General features: G+C 51.9%; 1 protein-coding gene across 1 annotated transcript; it reads left to right on the top strand.

The window, feature by feature from the left end:
- The first annotated feature begins 5,826 nt into the window (after nucleotides 1-5,826).
- LOC137302164 (transmembrane protein 88-like) lies at nucleotides 5,827-13,045 on the top strand. The gene is made up of 2 exons (XM_067971829.1): nucleotides 5,827-6,352; nucleotides 12,751-13,045. The coding sequence occupies exons 1-2, from the start codon at nucleotides 6,080-6,082 to the stop codon at nucleotides 13,015-13,017; spliced, it is 540 nt and encodes a 179-aa protein (XP_067827930.1). The 5' UTR covers nucleotides 5,827-6,079; the 3' UTR covers nucleotides 13,018-13,045.
- The last annotated feature ends 5,882 nt before the right edge of the window (nucleotides 13,046-18,927 follow it).

Genomic DNA, 18,927 nt, shown 5'->3' with positions numbered 1-18,927 from the left:
GGGGGAGAGAGTTCCAGATTTCCACTCCCCTTTGTGTGAAGAAGTGCTTCCTGACATCACCCCTGAGCGGCCTAGCTCTAATTTTAAGGTTACGCCCCCTTGTTCTGGACTCCCCTCACCAGAGGAAATAGTTTCTCTCTATCGACCCTATCGAATCCTTTAATCATCTTAAACACCTCGATTAGATCACCCCTTAATCTGCTATATTCCAGGGAACACAAGCCGAGTCGTTGCAACCTGTCCTCGTAATTTAACCCTTTTAGCCCCGGTATCACTCCTTCCATAACCCACCTATCCTGCCCTCTGCAGGACCCTGTTGGGAATTTCCCCGCTCTTACTCTCTGCGAAGGTATTCCCTGGGATCGGCTGCTGGCTGATGCTGAGTTAAGCCTCTCCGGCTCCTCACCGCCTCCCCCTCCCTCCCGACCAAGTGGCCGATCTTCTCGCGCGAGTCCAGCCGGCGACTTTCTTTTGGGGATATTCGCCCATGCAGGGCATCGCGGCTCATCCCTGTCCACGCAGGCAGACTCACCAGCAGGGGTCGCCGGACACGGGACCGGCCCCCGGCTACGTTGCTATGGGAGCAAATCAGCGGTCGGCAAGCCAGAGATCTGTGCTCCTCGTCCTCGCCCTCTGTAAGTAAAAAATTTTTTCGCAAATGTCCATGCTCCAGGTGCAGTACACAGTGTCACACTGTCAGCCGGTCAATAACCACAGAGGTTTCCAGCACAAAAGGTGCCCATTCAGCCCATTTTTTCTATGCTGGCTCTTTACTAAAGCAATCCCACTGCCCCGCTCTCTTCCCATAGCTCTGTATCAATCCCAAACTAATCCCACTGCCCCGCTCTCTCCCCATACCCCTGTATCAATCCCAAACTAATCCCACTGCTCCGCTCTCTCCCCATAGTCTATCAATCCCAAACTAATCCCACTGCCCCGCTCTCTCCCCATACCCCTGTATCAATCCCAAACTAATCCCACTGCCCCGCTCTCTCCCCATACCCCTGTATCAATCCCAAACTAATCCCACTGCCCCGCTTTCTCCCCATAGCCCTGTATCAATCCCAAACTAATCCCTCTGCCCCACTGTCTCCCCATAGCCCTGTATCAATCCCAAATTAATCCCACTGCCCCACTCTCTCCCCATAGCCCTGTATCAATCCCAAACTAATCCCACTGCCCTGCTCTCTCCCCATTGCCCTGTATCAATCCCAAACTAATCCCACTGGCCCGCGCTCTCCCCATAGCTCTGTATCAATCCCAAACTAATCCCACTGCCCCGCTCTCTCCCCACAGTCCTGTATCAATCCCAAACTAATCCCACTGCCCCACTCTCTCCCCATAGTCCTGTATCAATCCCAAACTAATCCCACTGCCCCGCTCTCTCCCCATAGCCCTGTATCAATCCCAAACTAATCCCACTGCCCCACTGTCTCCCCATAGCCATGTATCAATCCCAAACTAATCCCACTGCCCCGCTTTCTCCCCATAGCCCTGTATCAATCCCAAACTAATCCCTCTGCCCCACTGTCTCCCCATAGCCCTGTATCAATCCCAAATTAATCCCACTGCCCCACTCTCTCCCCATAGCCCTGTATCAATCCCAAACTAATCCCACTGCCCTGCTCTCTCCCCATTGCCCTGTATCAATCCCAAACTAATCCCACTGGCCCGCGCTCTCCCCATAGCTCTGTATCAATCCCAAACTAATCCCACTGCCCCGCTCTCTCCCCACAGTCCTGTATCAATCCCAAACTAATCCCACTGCCCCACTCTCTCCCCATAGTCCTGTATCAATCCCAAACTAATCCCACTGCCCCGCTCTCTCCCCATAGCCCTGTATCAATCCCAAACTAATCCCACTGCCCCACTGTCTCCCCATAGCCATGTATCAATCCCAAACTAATCCCACTGCCCCACTCTCTCCCCATAGCCCTGTATCAATCCCACACTAATCCCACTGCCCCACTCTCTCCCCATAGCCCTGTATCAATCCCAAACTAATCCCACTGCCCCACTCTCTCCCCACAGTCCTCTGAAGTGCACTGGCAAGCTATGGACAGATAATAAATGCAGCGCTGCCCACATTAAAAAAAACACAACCGGTTCACTGATTCCCCTTCAAGGATGGAAACCTCTCACTCCCCTAACCCGGTCTGGGCCTACACGTGACTCCAGTCTCACGCTGGGTGTGGTTTATCTCTTTAATAGCCCTCTGAAGTTCACTGGCAAGCTATGGACGGATAATAAATGCAGCTCTGCCCACATTGAAAGAACAAATGTCGGTTAACTCCTGTTCCCTAACAGCCTTCCCCTTTTTGCTAGAGAATAGAAGGGGCAGCACGGGTGTTATTGTCTAAATGGCGAGAAGGTAGCAACTCTGGAGGAAGAGAAATTACTACAAGTGGAGAGGTACAAAAATGTATTTAATAAGGTTAGAGGAATGTTCACTTAGATCATGGGCTGATCTGTATCTTAACTCCATCTCCCCGCCTTGGTTCCCTAACCCTTAATACCCTCACCCAACAAAAATCGATCAATCTCTGGGTATGGAAGGGTTGTCTTATGAGGAAAGATTGAACAGGTTGGGTCTATACTCATTGGAGTTTAGAAAAATGAGAGAAGATCTTATTGAAATATACCAGATTCTGAGGGGACTCGATAGGGTAGATGCTGAGAGGATGTCATCCCTCGTGGGGGAATCTAAAACCAGGGGGCATAGTCTCAGAATAAGGGGTCGCCCGTTTAAGACGGAAATGAGGAGGAATTTCTTCTCCCAGAGAATCTTTACCCCAAAAAGCTGTGGAGGCCGAGTCATTGAATACATTCAAGGCTGAGTTAGACACATTTTTGATCAGCAAGGGAGTCAAAGGATATGGGGAAAGGGCGGGAAAGTGGAGTTGAGGTAAAAATCAGATCAGCCATGATCTCATTAAAGGGCGGAGCAGGCTCGAGGGGCCGAATGGCCTACTCCTGCTCCTATCTCTTATGGTCTGATGGTCTCCGTTTTGAAATTTTCAATTGACCCCCAGCCCCGACAGCTTTTTGGGGGAGAGAGTTCCAGATTTCCACTCCCCTTTGTGTGAAGAAGTGCTTCCTGACATCACCCCTGAACGGCATGGCTCTAATTTTAAGGTTATGCCCCCTTGTTCTGGACTCCCCCCACCACAGGAAATAGTTTCTCTCTATCGACTCCTTTAATAAAATTCAATTAGATCACCCCTTAATCTTCTACACTTGAGGGAATACAAGCCTAGTCTGTGCAACCTGTCCTCGTAATTTAACCCTTTTAGCCCTGGTATCATTCTGGTGAATCTGCGCTGCACCCCCTCCAAGGCCAATATATCCTTCCTGAGGTGCGGTGCCCAGAACTGAACGCAGTGCTCCAGATGGGGGTCTGACCAGAACTTTATATAACTGTAGAATAACTTCCACCCCTTTGTAATCCAGCCCTCTTGAGATAAAGACCAACATTCCATTAGCCTTTTTAAATTATGTTTTGTACCCGCCCACTAGCTTTTAGTGGTTTATACCTGCTGGTTGCATCCACCGAAAATCCTGCTCTCTCCCCTCTACTTCTCTCTCCTCTTCTTTCGAAGGCCCTGGCTTGGGCTCGGGCCTGTTTCCACGGTTACTGGCCTACGCTACCTCACATTAGCGGCCATGTTTCGTGTGCGAGGCCATTATCGTTCCCCAATCCCCAGTTTAGGGTTTTAAAAAAACATTTTTGTTCTTGGGATGTGGGCGTGGCTGGCGAGGCCGGCATTTATTGCCCGTCCCTGGTTGCCCCAAGAAGGAGGTGGTGAGCCGCCGCCTTGAACCGCTGCAGTCCGTGTGGTGAAGGTGCTCCCGCCGTGGTGTTCGGTCAGGAGTTGCGGGATTTTGACCCAGCGACGATGAAGGAGCGGCCGAGACGTGTCCAAGTTGGGATGGCGCGAGCTCAGGTGAGTTCGGCAGCGCAGCACAGGGCCTGCGATCGGGACCAGGGAGTGCCCAGCTCTGTGTATCTCAGTTCCCCCCACACCAGCTGGCACTTTTACCCTCAAAGCACTTGTGTTCTATTATCAGTGTGTCTCACTGTCTCTCTCTCTCTCTCTCCCGCCCCATCTAATGACCTTCACTTGTATCATGTTTTTTTGGGTAGTTTGGATGTGTTGTTAAGCTGTCAGTTTAAGAGGTGCTCCCTCTGTGTGTGCGTACATGTTTTTGTGCATGTGTGTGTACCTGGGAATGCGCCTTTGTACACGTGTGTGTATATATTTATGCGTGTGTGCCTCTATATATGCGTGCATGTGTGTATGTATATGTGTTTGTCTGTATGCCTGTGTGTATACGTGTCTGTATATGTGCATGATGTGTATGTGTGCACCGGTGTGTGTACATGAGTATGTGTGTGTGTGTGTATATACACCTCTGTGTATACATGTGTGTGTATGTGTGTGTGCACCTCTGTGTGTACATGTGTATGTATGCGTATGTGCGTGGTCTGTGTGTGAGTGTATATACACCTCTGTGTATACATGTGTGTGTGTGTATGTGTGTGCACCTCTGTGTGTACACATGTATGAATGCGTATGTGCGTGGTCTGTGTGTGTGTGCACCTCTGTGTGTACAAGTGTATGTATGTGTATGTACGTGGTCTGTGTGTGAGTGTGTATATGCACCTCTGTGTATACATGTGTGTGCACCTCTGTGTACACGTGTATGTATGCGTATGTGCGTGGTCTGTGTGTGAGTGTGTATATTCACCTCTGCGTATACGTGTGTGTGTATGTGTGTGCACCTCTGTGTGTACACGTGTATGTGCGTGGTCTGTGTGTGAGTGTATATACACCTCTGTGTATACGTGTATGTGCACATACACATACACACCTCTGTGTGTACACGTGTGTGTATGTGTATGTGCGTGGTCTGTGTGTGTGTGTACATGTGTATGTGCGTGGTCTGTGTGTGAGTGTGTACATGTGTATGTATGTGTATGTGCGTGGTCTGTGTGTGAGTGTGTACACGTGTATGTATGTGTATGTGCGTGGTCTGTGTGTGAGTGTGTACACGTGTATGTATGTGTACGTGCGTGGTCTGTGTGTGAGTGTGTACACGTGTATGTATGTGTATGTGCGTGGTCTGTGTGTGAGTGTGTACATGTGTGTATGTGTATGTGCGTGGTCTGTGTGTGAGTGTGTACACGTGTATGTGCGTGGTCTGTGTGTGAGTGTATATACACCTCTGTGTATACGTGTGTGTGCACCTCTGTGTACACGTGTGTGTATGTGTATGTGCGTGGTCTGTGTATGTGCGTGGTCTGTGTGTGAGTGTGTACACGTGTATGTATGTGTATGTGCGTGGTCTGTGTGTGAGTGTGTACACGTGTATGTATGCGTATGTGCGTGGTCTGTGTGTGAGTGTGTATATACACCTCTGTGTATACATGTGTATGTGTGTGCGCACCTCTGGGTGTACACGTGTATGTATGTGTATGTGCGTGGTCTGTGTGTGAGTGTGTATATACACCTCTGTGTATACATGTGTATGTGTGTGCGCACCTCTGTGCGTACACGTGTGTGTATGTGTATGTGCGTGGTCTGTGTGTGAGTGTGTACACGTGTGTGAGTGCGAATCTGGGGGTCGATGCCAACAGCTGTGCTGTCTCTGGACAACTCTCTGGCCTCTGACGCCCGCTACACATTGTAATACAAACAGGCTGCCTGTCAATTCAGCAGCACATAGTCACCTCCCACCGGCCCCCATCCCCTCTCACACTCTCCCCGTCTCTCGTGACATCACCAGGGGGGTGGGGGGGTTATCTCACATTCCTGGATTAACCGAGGGGCCTCTCCTGGTGCTGAATCAGTGCCTGTTGGGAGAGGCCTGGAGTCTTACAACTCCAGTGACTGCGAGAGAGGATCTCCTGGTCCAAGGACAGGGGGGCGGAAGATCTGCTCTCGGAAACCTCTGTCCTCCTGGAGCGAGAGCCCAGTGTAGCCCCGACAGGCCGACGGCCTTCTAGAAAGATCCGGTCGGGGAGGGGGCGCGAGCGAAGGACGTGGGAACGTTTTTGGGTTTTGTTTGGAACGCCGTCATGTCGGACTGCCCGGTCTCTCCGAGTCGCCCAGTGCCGGGTCGCGATGGATCAAGCCCGAGTCCCCCCGTCCCACCCCCCTACAGCCCGGCCGGGGGCAGCGAGGGGCTGGAGCTTCGCAGCGCGCTGGACTGCTGGGCGTGCGCCGTGCTCCTCACCGCCCACAACGCCCTGGTCGGCCTCCTCAACGTCCTGCTCATCGCCGCCGTCTTCGGGGCGGTCCTAATGCCCGCCTCCGTTATGGTCGTCTTCGGGTTCCTCTGCCACTCGCAGGTGAGTGATGCCCTCCCTCCCCCTCCCCCTCCCCCTCCCTCTCTCTCCTCCCTCGCCTCCCCTCCCACCCTCTCCCATTCTTCTCCCTCCCTCTCCTCTCTCCCCTCTCTCCCTTCTCCCTCCCTCCCCTCCCTCCCTCTCCCCTCTCTCTCCCTCTCCCATCTCTCTCCCCTCTCCCTCCCTCCCTCTCTCTCCCCTCCCTCTCCCCTCTCCGTCCCTCCATCCCTCCCTCTCCCCTCCCTTCCTCTCCTTCCCTCCCCCCCCCATCCAAACAACATAACAGATTCTATCAACTACAAATGCTCACCCATCTCCCACCATCCGTAAACTTCACTTCATCCCGAAACTCCTGCTGTCCCGTATCCTAACTCGCACCGAGTCCCGTTCACCCATCACCCCCTGTGCTCGCTGACCGACATTGGCTCCCGGTCCGGGAACGCCTCGATTTTAAAATTCTCATCCTTGTTTTTAAATCCCTCCGTGGCCTCGCCCCCCTCTCCTTATCTCTGTAACCTCCTCCAGCTCTACAACCCTCCGAGATCTCTGCGCTCCTCCAATTCCGGCCTCTTGCGCATCCCCCGATTTTAATCGCTCCGCCATTGGCGGCCGTGCCTTCAGCTGCCTGGGCCCCAAACTCTGGAATTCCCTCCCTAAACCTCTCCGCCTCTCTCTCCTCCTTTAAGATGCTCCTTAAAACCTGCCTCTTTGACCAAGCTTTCGGTCACCTGTCCTAATATCTCCTTATGTGGCTCGGTGTCAAATTTTTGACTGATTTTCGCTCCTGTGAAGCGCCTCGGGACGTTTTAGGCGCTATATAAATGCAAGATGTTGTTGTAATCAGAGTGCTGCTGGCCCCAAGTGCCAGGAAGGGCCTGGGATTCGATTCCAGGCGGGTTCTGGGCGTGCTGATCCCAGTAAGAAACAAGCAGGGAGGTTATTTTGTTGGGGCCGGGGTGGGGTGGGGGGGCGGAGAGAGGGGGAAAGTTGGGGGGTGGGGAGTGCGTTCTCACAGTCGACCTCAGTGCCTTTGGGCGAGGGAAGGATGAAAATGTGGGAGTTCCTCCTCCTCGTTGCTATCTGGAAGCCCCTACCGGAAAGTGTGTGTGAGAGGGAAGGATGGGGGTCCGCCACGAAGGCTTCCGTGGTCGAATTGCCAGGTGTCCACGGGAACCGCCCTGATCCACCGAGGGTTTAGACACTGACTCTGATCTAGGCTTGGGCCTAGTCACTGTCGGAAGCCTTTAACGCATCGGGAGGCCGAGGATGACAGAAGCACTCGATCCCGACTCACGGGGATTGGGGTTTCTCTGGATGGTAGCTAGCACTGGAAAGACCTCACACACTGCTCATCCCCAGTGGAAGATTACAAAGAGGTGGAAGTTATTCTACAGTTATATAAAGCTCTGGTTCGACCCCCATCTGGAGCACTGCGTCCAGTTCTGGGCACCGCACCTCAGGAAGGATATATTGGCCTTGGAGGGGGTGCAGCGCAGATTCACCAGAATGATACCGGGGCTAAAAGGGTTAAATTACGAGGACAGGTTGCACAGGTCGCTGGGCCGCGGGAGTGTTTGATCAGCGTATAACAGCTCCAGCCCAGTCACCTGTCACAGAGAGACTGAACAGGCTGGGGCTCTTCTCTCTAGAAAAGAGGAGGCCGAGGGGTGACCTGATCGAGGTCTTTAAAATGATGAAAGGGTTTGATAGGGGAGACGGAGAGAAGATGTTTCCCCTTGTGGGGGAATCGAAAACTAGGGGCCGTAAATATAAGACAGTCACTAATAAATCCAATCGGGAATTCAGGAGAAACTTCTTCACCCAGAGAGTGGTGAGAATGTGGAACTCGCTCCCACAAGGAGTAGTTGAGGCGAATAGTGTAGATACATTTAAGGGGAAGCTCGATAAACACATGAGGGGGAAAGGAATAGAAGGATATGCTGAAAGGGTGAGATGAAGTAGGGAGGGAGGAGGCTCGTGTGGAGCATAAACACCAGCACGGACCAGTTGGGCCGAATGGCCTGTTTCTGTGCTGTACGTTGGATGTAATGAATGACCAAGAGCGTTCAGCCCCTTCTCCGGGAGAGGAGGGGGCTGTGAGCCATCGGAGAGATAAGGTCCCCTCCATCCCCCAACGTCAGGGGTGAAGGAGTTCAGAAGATTCCAGATGCTGATGCATTCCAGTGGAGGGAGGAGGAGACACCGGGAGAGGGAGAGTCTGGTCTTCGTCTCGTCTGTGACTGACACACAATTCAACCCACCCTCCCCCCCTTCCAACCCCCTGTCTGCCTGGAGATGGCTTTTTGAAGAGTGAAGATGCTTGTGGTTTTGGAAGAGAGAATGGAAATTCAGGGCGGGGTGCTCGCCATTCAAAATATACATCCCATCAGAGCCTCGACCATCCGAGGTCTATCCCCCCGTCTAATCCCACTCCCCACTCCCTTTAATATCCCCCCGTCTAATCCCACTCCCCACTCCCTTTAATATCCCCCCGTCTAATCCCACTCCCCACACCCTTTAATATCCCCCAGTCAAATCCCACTCCCCACTCCCTTTAATATCCCCCAGTCAAATCCCACTCCCCACTCCCTTTAATATCCCCCCGTCTAATCCCACTCCCCACACCCTTTAATATCCCCCAGTCAAATCCCACTCCCCACACCCTTTAATATCCCCCCGTCTAATCCCACTCCCCACACCCTTTAATATCCCCCAGTCAAATCCCACTCCCCACACCCTTTAATATCCCCCCGTCTAATCCCACTCCCCACACCCTTTAATATCCCCCCGTCTAATCCCACTCCCCACACCCTTTAATATCCCCCAGTCAAATCCCACTCCCCACACCCTTTAATATCCCCCAGTCAAATCCCACTCCCCACACCCTTTAATATCCCCCCGTCTAATCCCACTCCCCACACCCTTTAATATCCCCCCGTCTAATCCCACTCCCCACTCCCTTTAATATCCCCCCAGTCAAATCCCACTCCCCACACCCTTTAATATCCCCCGTCTAATCCCACTCCCCACTCCCTTTAATATCCCCCAGTCAAATCCCACTCCCCACACCCTTTAATATCCCCCCGTCTAATCCCACTCCCCACACCCTTTAATATCCCCCCGTCTAATCCCACTCCCCACACCCTTTAATATCCCCCCGTCTAATCCCACTCCCCACACCCTTTAATATCCCCCCGTCTAATCCCACTCCCCACTCCCTTTAATATCCCCCCGTCTAATCCCACTCCCCACACCCTTTAATATCCCCCAGTCAAATCCCACTCCCCACACCCTTTAATATCCCCCAGTCAAATCCCACTCCCCACACCCTTTAATATCCACCGTCTAATCCCACTCCCCACTCCCTTTAATATCCCCCCGTCTAATCCCACTCCCCACACCCTTTAATATCCCCCAGTCAAATCCCACTCCCCACACCCTTTAATATCCCCCCGTCTAATCCCACTCCCCACTCCCTTTAATATCCCCCCGTCTAATCCCACTCCCCACACCCTTTAATATCCCCCAGTCAAATCCCACTCCCCACACCCTTTAATATCCACCGTCTAATCCCACTCCCCACTCCCTTTAATATCCCCCAGTCAAATCCCACTCCCCACACCCTTTAATATCCCCCCGTCTAATCCCACTCCCCACACCCTTTAATATCCCCCCGTCTAATCCCACTCCCCACACCCTTTAATATCCCCCAGTCAAATCCCACTCCCCACACCCTTTAATATCCCCCCGTCTAATCCCACTCCCCACACCCTTTAATATCCCCCAGTCAAATCCCACTCCCCACACCCTTTAATATCCCCCCGTCTAATCCCACTCCCCACACCCTTTAATATCCCCCCGTCTAATCCCACTCCCCACACCCTTTAATATCCCCCCGTCTAATCCCACTCCCCACACCCTTTAATATCCCCCCGTCTAATCACATTCCCACACCCTTTAATATCCCCCCGTCTAATCCCACTCTCCCCCTCACTCCCCGTACCCTTTAATATCCCCCAGTCTAATCCCACTCTCCCCCTCACTCCCCGTACCCTTTAATATCCCCCAGTCTAATCCCACTCTCCCCCTCACTCCCCGTACCCTTTAATATCCCCCCGTCTAATCCCACTCTCCCCTCACTCCCCACACCCTTTAATATCCCCCCGTCTAATCCCACTCTCCCCCTCACTCCCCACTCCCTTTAATATCCCCCAGTCTAATCCCACTCTCCCCCTCACTCCCCGTACCCTTTAATATCCCCCAGTCTAATCCCACTCTCCCCCTCACTCCCCACACCCTTTAATATCCCCCAGTCTAATCCCACTCTCCCCCTCACTCCCCACACCCTTTAATATCCCCCAGTCTAATCCCACTCTCCCCCTCACTCCCCGTACCCTTTAATATCCCCCAGTCTAATCCCACTCTCCCCTCACTCCCCATACCCTTTAATATCCCCCCGTCTAATCCCACTCTCCCCCTCACTCCCCACTCCCTTTAATATCCCCCAGTCTAATCCCACTCTCCCCCTCACTCCCCGTACCCTTTAATATCCCCCCGTCTAATCCCACTCTCCCCCTCACTCCCCGTACCCTTTAATATCCCCCCGTCTAATCCCACTCCCCACACCCTTTAATATTCCCCCGTCTAATCCCACTCCCCACACCCTTTAATATCCCCCCGTCTAATCCCACTCCCCACACCCTTTAATATCCCCCCGTCTAATCCCACTCTCCCCCTCACTCCCCACACCCTTTAATATCCCCCCGTCTAATCCCACTCTCCCCCTCACTCCCCACTCCCTTTAATATCCCACTCAGTCTAATCCCACTCTCCCCCTCACTCCCCACTCCCTTTAATATCCCACACAGTCTAATCCCACTCTCCCCTCACTCCCCGTACCCTTTAATATCCCCCAGTCTAATCCCACTCTCCCCCTCACTCCCCGTACCCTTTAATATCCCCCCGTCTAATCCCACTCTCCCCCTCACTCCCCGTACCCTTTAATACCCCACACAGTCTAACCTTCTATTTACAGCGATTGCCATTGAGATATTCAAACTGCCTCTGGGGTCCTGCCGACTCAGTGTTCTGATTAACACTGAAGTGTAAATGATAGACAGGATGGGTTGGGGGTTTCGTTCTGTCACTGATGTTGATAAGGAAGGTTTGGGACTCTCCCCGGTGTTCCGATGAACCCTGCGTCCCTCCTTATAGACTCTCCGATTTTAGTTTCTCCCTGTTTTCCGGAACTTTCTGGAAGATTCCTTCCCTTGTGAGATTTGTTGACACAAGTTGAGTTCTGGGAACGGTCTGAAAGCTCCCCCTGGATCGGAGGGGAAATTTTGTTCCGCGGTTCCACACGTACTCAGGTCACCAACTTTCCAAGCATCAAAGAATGATACAGCGCAGAAGGAGGCCATTCGGTCCATCGTGCCTATGCCGGCTCTTTGAAAGAGCTGTCCAATTAGTCCCATTCCCCCGCTCTTTCCCCACAGCCCTGTAAATTTTTCCTTTTCAAGTATTTCTCCAATTCCCTTTTGAAAGTTATTATTGAATCTGCTTCCACCACCCTTTCAGGCAGCGCATTCCAGATCAGAACAACTCGCTGCATCAAAAAAAATTCTCCTCATCTCCCCTCTGGCTCTTTGGCCAATTATCTTAAATCTGTCCTCTGGTTACCGACCCTCCTGCCTCTGAAAACAGTTTCTCCTTATTTACACTGTCAAAACCCTTCATGGTTTTGAGCACCTCGATTAAATCTCCCCTTAACCTTCTCTGTTCTACGGAGAACAACCCCAGCTTCTCCGGTCTCCACATAACTGAAGTCCCTCGTCCCTGGTACCATTCTGGTAAATCTCCTCTGCACCCTCTCCGAGGCCTTAACATCCTTCCTAAAGTGTGGTGCCCAGAATTGGACACAATCCTCCAGCTGAGGCCCAACCAGTGATTTATAAAGGTTTTTTTTAACTATGTTGTAACTGTGTTGTAACTCGGTTATAACTGTGTTGTAACTCTGTTGTAACTGCGTTTTAACTGTGTTGTAACTCTGTTACAACTGTGTTTTAGCTCTGTTGTAACTGTGTTTTAGCTCCGTTGTAACTCTGTTTTAACTGTGTTTTAGCTCTGTTGTAAGTGTTTTAACTCTGTTGTAACTGTGTTGTAACTGTGTTTTAGCTCTGTTGTAACTCTGTTTTAACTGTGTTTTAGCTCTGTTGTAAGTGTTTTAACTCTGTTGTAACTCTGTTGTAACTGTGTTGTAACTGTGTTTTAGCTCTGTTGTAACTGTGTTTTAGCTCTGTTGTAAATGTGTTTTAACTCTGTTGTAACTCTGTTGTAACTTTGTTGTAACTCTGTTGTAACTGTGTTGTAACTCTGTTGTAACGCTGTCCTCTCCCTCGTAGGTTCTCAACTCCCAGGCCGCCCACTGCAAGGAGATTCTCAATGACAACAGTTCCACGGCCCTGATGGTGGTGGGTTTCCTCCTGGTGACACCGCTTGCCGTCCTTGCCCTGGCCGCCTACTGCCGGCTCGCCCGACACCTGCAGCTGGGCCTGTGCTTCGTCCCCTACAGCAAGGCCGTCTACCGGAACCTTCCGGCCTCCCGGTACCGCGGGGCCGGCGTCTGCTGCCTCAAGGCGGGCGAAACGGCGGGAAAAGTCTGGGTGTAGCGGCCGTCCGGAGCCGATCGAACCTGTCACGGTGTGTGTGGGGGGGTTTGTGGGACCGACCCATCACTGGGGGGAGGGGGGAATGTTTGTTGGTCTGATCCATTGCTCAGAAGGCAGAGGGGGGGGGGATATGTGGGAGGGGCTGGGGAAGGGAGAAAAAAATAAAACAAAGCACACCCCTTTTTATTTGACTCTCCCTCCCTTGGAGTTCCCTGGGGTCCCGGCTGCCTTCTGGTGCCTTAGCCCGCTGGCTATTCAACTGCACAGGGCATCGCGGCCCCACCCGATCCTCCGTGCATTATCCGGGCACGGGTCTGCGATCGCCCCGGCTGATTGTTCTCCCCTCCTCCCCCACTTTGCTAACACTGGGGGGAGGGGGGGGCCACTGAGTCCAAGTGTCTCGCCCCCCACCCCCGACTGTGATCGGCTAACTCCACGCGAATTAGGGATAGAACCTGGGGGCGTTGTCTGCCTCGGTACCAAATCAGAAACCCTGAATCGTAGAATCACAGCACAGAAGGAGGCCACTCGGTCCATCGTGCCTGTGCCGGCTCTTTGAAAGAGCTTTCCAACCCCCACCCTGTCCCTTTCCCCCACTGCCCTGCAAACGCTCCCTTCCCAAGTATACATCCAATTCCCCACTTTGGAAAAAGAGGGCGCAGGCGGGCGAGTGACAGACACCCTCTCACACAATGTTTTTTTTTGTCTTTGTGGGTCACTATCATTGAGCCTCATGGGGGGGAGGAGGGAGGGCAGAGAAATAATTTAAATCCTTGTTCTCTTTAATTCCCAGATATCTCGAGCTGCTGATACTATCAGAGCTCGGGGTTCTGATTTAGGGGGTTTATTCACCAACTGAGGCAATGGGGCTAAGCACAGGTCCCTTTCCAAACCTCCAGGGCCTGAGAATTTCAAATAAGACCAACTTGCGAGTGAGGGAAGTACAAGTTCGAGGTCCTGGCACCCTCGGAAGGTAGCAAGGAGGAGGGGAGAGGGACGGGGGTCCCTGAGGGATTTGACATCTATTCATTCCCACCTCCGATCCTGGTCTCTTGAGGGATAAAACTCTGAATCAGGACCACAATATTGCAAAAACCACGAGCGTCCATAATGCATGAGCGTTGCCAACTCTGGTTGGATGTACGCCTGGAGGTTTTCATCACATGACCACCCGCCCCGCCCCCACACTCCCCCCCCGCCCCCCCCCCCCCATTGGTCCGTCCAATGGTCTCCACTGCCTCCCCAAGGCCAATTGGGAAGGGAGCAATTGTTACCCAATTGGATTAATCTCGATTGTCAATGAAACAGCCATTTCCCCCCTTCTCCAATATTTTTAGACTCACAGAACGGTTACAGCACAGAAGGAGGCCATTCGGCCCATCGAGCCCGTGCCGGCTCTTTGTAAGAGCAATCCAGATAGTCCCACTCCCCCGCCCTATCCCCGTTGCCCTGCAAATTTTTTCCCTTCAAATATTTATCCAGTTCCTTTTTGAAGGCCACGATTGAATCTGCCTCCACCACCCTTTCAGGCAGCGCATTCCAGATCATCACAACTCGCTGCGTAAAAAAGTTTTTCCTCATGTCGCCTTTGGTTCTTTTGCCAATCACCTTAAATCTGTGTCCTCTGATTCTCGACCCTTCCGCCAATGGGAACAGTTTTGCTTTAATTACTTTATCTAAACCCGTCATGATTTTGAACACCTCTATCAAATCTCCTCTTAACTTTCTCTGTTCTAAGGAGAATAACCCCAGCTTCTCCAGTCTATCCACATAGCTGAAGTCCCTCATCCCTGGAATCATTCTAGTAAATCTCCTCTGCACCCTCTCTAAGGCCTTCACATCCTTCCTAAAGTGCGGTGCCCAGAATTGGACACAATACTCCAGTTGTGGCCGAACCAGTGTTTTATAAAGGTTCATCATGACTTCCTTGCTTTTGTACTCTATGCCTCTATCTATAAAGCCCAGGATCCCGTATGCTTTTTTAACTGCTTTCTCAACCTGCCCTGCTACCTTCAACGATTTGTGCACATGAACCCCCAGATCTCTCTGTTCCTGCACCCCCTTTAGAATTGTGCCCTTTAGTTTATGTTGCCTCTCCTCGTTCTTCCTGCCAAAATGTATCACTTTGCACTTCTCTGCGTTAAATTTCATCTGCCACGTGTCCGCCCATTCCACCAGCCTGACTATGTCCTCTTGAAGTCTGTTACTAACCTCCTCACTACAACTAATAAATGAAAGTGTTCAAAGAAAATGAAAAGAGACACAATTCTGTTTGAGCGCCCAGCGGGTAGGTGCTCTCAAAATGCCCTGGAGATTAATCTTCAATTCCTGGAGACTCCAGGGACAATCCTGGAGAGTTGGCAACCCCCTAACAAGGCAAGTCGAACTGAAACAACAGGAAGATACTCCCTCCAGAAAATGCTGGGATCACTCGGCTGGTCGCTCATTGAACGGAGGAGGGGTCCTCACCTGAATCTTTAACTCCCTCTGACTGACCCGCCTGAGGGAGGGAGGGTGTTCCAGCATTTTAAAATTTATTTGTCTCGGATTATGCGGCATCTGCGGTTTTTTACTTTTAAAATTTTTTTCTTTATTTTTGTGCAAATTTAAGCTGAGTTGGCAAGACTTTGACACTAAGGGAATCAAGGGCTTTGGGGATCGGGCAGGAACGTGGAGTTGAGGTCAAAGATCAGCCACGATCTGATTGAACGGCGGAACAGGCTCGAGGGGCCGAGTGGCCTACTCTTGCTCCTATTTCTTATGTCTGATAGCCAGTGCTCTCACGGGCAGTGTGGGTTGGAGATAGCTGCACACCAGCTCACCGTGGCCTGGGGAAGGCCTCGCTCCAAATTCCCGTTGTTTTGTTTTCTTCTTTTGATTGTACGCACGTGGCGACTGATTTTTGTAGAGACTCACTGGAAATAAAATATGCTGTTTAATGAAGAGAAAACGAGACTCGTGTACCTCACTGACGAGCAGGGACTCCCATTCGAGGTTAAAGCAACTTTTCGCCAGGAGAGGCCTCCATTTCTGTTTGGTTCGTTTTCTCACTCCATTCTGGATAGGATGATATCACTGTGCTGATTAAGGGGTGATTTAATCGAGGTGTTTAAAATGGTTAAAGGGTTTGATAGGGTCGATAGAGAGAAACTATTTCCTCTGGTGTGAGGGGAGTCCAGAACAAGGGGGCATAACCTTAAAATTAGAGCTAGGCCGCTCAGGGGTAATGTCAGGAAGCACTTCCTCACACAAAGGGGAGTGGAAATCTCGAACTCTCTCCCCCCAAAAAGCTGTTGAGGCCGGGGGTTAATTGGAAATTTCAGAACTGAGATCGATCGATTTTTGTTGGGTGAGGGTATTAAGGGTTAGGGAACCAAGGCGGGTAAATGGAGTTAAGATACAGATCAGCCCATGATCTAAATGATTGGCGGAACAGGTTCGAGGGGCTGAATGGCCTCCTCCTGTTCCTATGCTCTGATGTATAATTCTGCACAGAATTTTATTTACTTTTTTTTCTGTTCCCCCTCACTCCGAAGGGGAAGGTCGTGGGTTCGAGCCCCCACTCCAGAGACTTGAACGCATAATCCCAGACTGACCCTCCCAGTGCACTACTGAGGGAGCGCTGCACTGTCGGAGGTGCCGTCTTTCGGACGAGACGTTAAACCGAGGGCCCCGTCTGCCCCTCTCAGGTGGACGTAAAAGATCCCACGGCCGCTATTTCGAAGAAGAGCAAGGGGGAGTTCTCCCCGGTGTCCTGGGGCCAATATTTAACCCTCAACCAACATCACTAAAAAAAAACAGATGATCTGGTCATTACCACATCGCTGTTTGTGGGATCTTGCTGTGCGCAAACTGGCTGCTGGGATTCCTACAACAGTGACTACACTTCAAAAAAAAGTACTTAATTGGCTGTGAAGCACTTTGGGACGTGCTGAGGTGGTGAAAGACGCTATATAAATGCAAGATCTTTGTTCCCCCTTCCCCAGTTGTAGTGACCGGACTGAGATCAGCTGACTCAGCCCAGACTGGGAGATGGGATGATCAGTTCTGGGGCTGTCCAGCTACGGGATCTTATATCCGTCACTCAGTGATAAGATTCAGCCCCTCGGACCAGCAGACTGCAGGCCGCCAACGCCAGCGGCGAGAACTGCACCGCCTCCCTGCTCATTATCACATTGCTGTCTGCGGGATCTTGCTGTGCGCAAATTGGCTGCTGCGTTTCCCACATTACAACGGTGACTACACTTCAGTGAAGTGCTTCGTTGGCTGTAAAGTGCTTTGGGACGTCCTGAGATGGTGAAAGGGTGATTTCTAAGTGTTTCTTTCTTGGCCGACTCTTCATGGTGTGACTTCCATCTGTACCATCTCATACCACACATAATACTGGACATCAGGCAGTGCCTGGGGGCAGGAGGGACAGGGTAATGCTCCAGGGTGGGCCCGCTATGTCGCAACTCCTGGAGTGAGGGGAGAGGGACCTCCATTCATTTTGGTAGCCACCACCCCCCCTCTTCACTTTCCTTCCCCACCCCTCCCCCTGCTCTCTGTGGTGGAGTAGCTTCAAAGAGACCGGACCGAGAGTAGCCAAGCCGGTCCAGAGCGGATAGAACCGGTAAATTCCAGGCCGCACCAGACCGGGGTTCGGAGGCGCTGCTCTGCCCCACATTCGGTGCTGATTCGGACCTGATCGAGGTCTTCAAGATTATAAGAGGGGGTTCGATAGGGGAGACGGAGAGAAGATGTTTCCACTTGTGGGGGAGACCAGAACTAGGGGACCATAAATATACGATAATCACTAATAAATCCAATCGGGAATTCAGGAGAAACTTCTTTACCCAGAGAGCGGTGAGAATGTGGAATTCGCTCCCACAAGGAGTAGTTCAGGAGACTAGCAGAGATACATTTAAGGAGAAGCTCGATAAACACATGAGGGAGAAAGGAATAGAAGGATATGCTGATAGGATTTGATGAAATAAGGGAGGGAGGAGGCTCGTGTGGAGTATAAACACCAGCATGGTCCTGTTGGGCCGAATGGCCTGAATCTGTATTTCAATGTCGACTCTTGGGGGGCCGGGGGGGGAGATTTCCATTGATTTTTTTGTGTTCCCTGTCCCTTAATCCCTCACTGCTGCATCAGGAGTTCCTTCTGCTCGACTGTCTCCACCGTGTCCCCGACCTCACTGCTTTGTGTTGGGTCCCCCTGCCGTTTGCCCTCGGAGAGTTAACCTCCGCCCTTCCCCTCACGGCCTCCCCCTCTCCCCCCCCCCGTCCCTCCGCACCTCTCCCCAACCCCGCAGATAAACAAACAGTGACTGATCGACCAGGGGCGGAGGTTTGCAGCAGGGCAGATTCCGAGAATCCCACCCTCGGCTTTTTTGCTGAAGTCAGCCAGCTGGCACAGGGACCCCCACCCCGACCCTCGACCTTCGACCCCCGAACCCCGCCTCGGCCAAGAACAGAAAACGCTAGGAAGCCTCAGCAGGCCCTCCCCCCCCCCACTTTGCCGAGAGACTTCCCATTAACCCATCTTCTTCCTTCTCAGAAGCTGCTGTGAATTTCCAGCCGTGCTTAGTACTCAGATTCTCACAATGTAGCTTTTTTTTTTATCGTTCCTTCTCGGGACGTGGGCCTCGCTGGCAAGGCCGGCATTTATTGACCCATTCCCCAGTTGCCCTGAGTTCGATACGGCCGAGTGGTTTCGCTTCAGAGGGCAGTTAAGAGTCACCCACGCTGGTGTGGGGGCTGGAGTCACATATAGGCCCAGAACCAGGGCAGGGTTCCCTCCCTTAAAGGGACGTCAGTGAACCAAAAGGGTTTTCCCCACAATCCAACACTTTTACCGAGGCCAGCTTTTTTATTTGCAGATTTTTAAAAACTGAATTCAAATTTTCAAACTTGCCAGGGTGGGAT

This window comes from Heptranchias perlo, chromosome 35 (genome assembly GCF_035084215.1).
Source record: "Heptranchias perlo isolate sHepPer1 chromosome 35, sHepPer1.hap1, whole genome shotgun sequence".
NCBI lineage: Eukaryota > Metazoa > Chordata > Chondrichthyes > Hexanchiformes > Hexanchidae > Heptranchias > Heptranchias perlo.
The sequence above is the reverse complement of the archived record's forward strand: the minus strand, read 5'-3'. Positions and strand labels throughout refer to the sequence as shown.

Excerpts from the sequence above, each read along its gene's own strand:
- LOC137302164 (XM_067971829.1), top strand. The coding sequence starts at position 6,080 with ATGTCGGACTGCCCGGTCTCTCCGAGTCGCCCAGTGCCGGGTCGCGAT. Across the intron at positions 6,353-12,750 it reads GGTTCCTCTGCCACTCGCAG|GTTCTCAACTCCCAGGCCGC; the intron begins GTGAGTGATGCC and ends TCTCCCTCGTAG.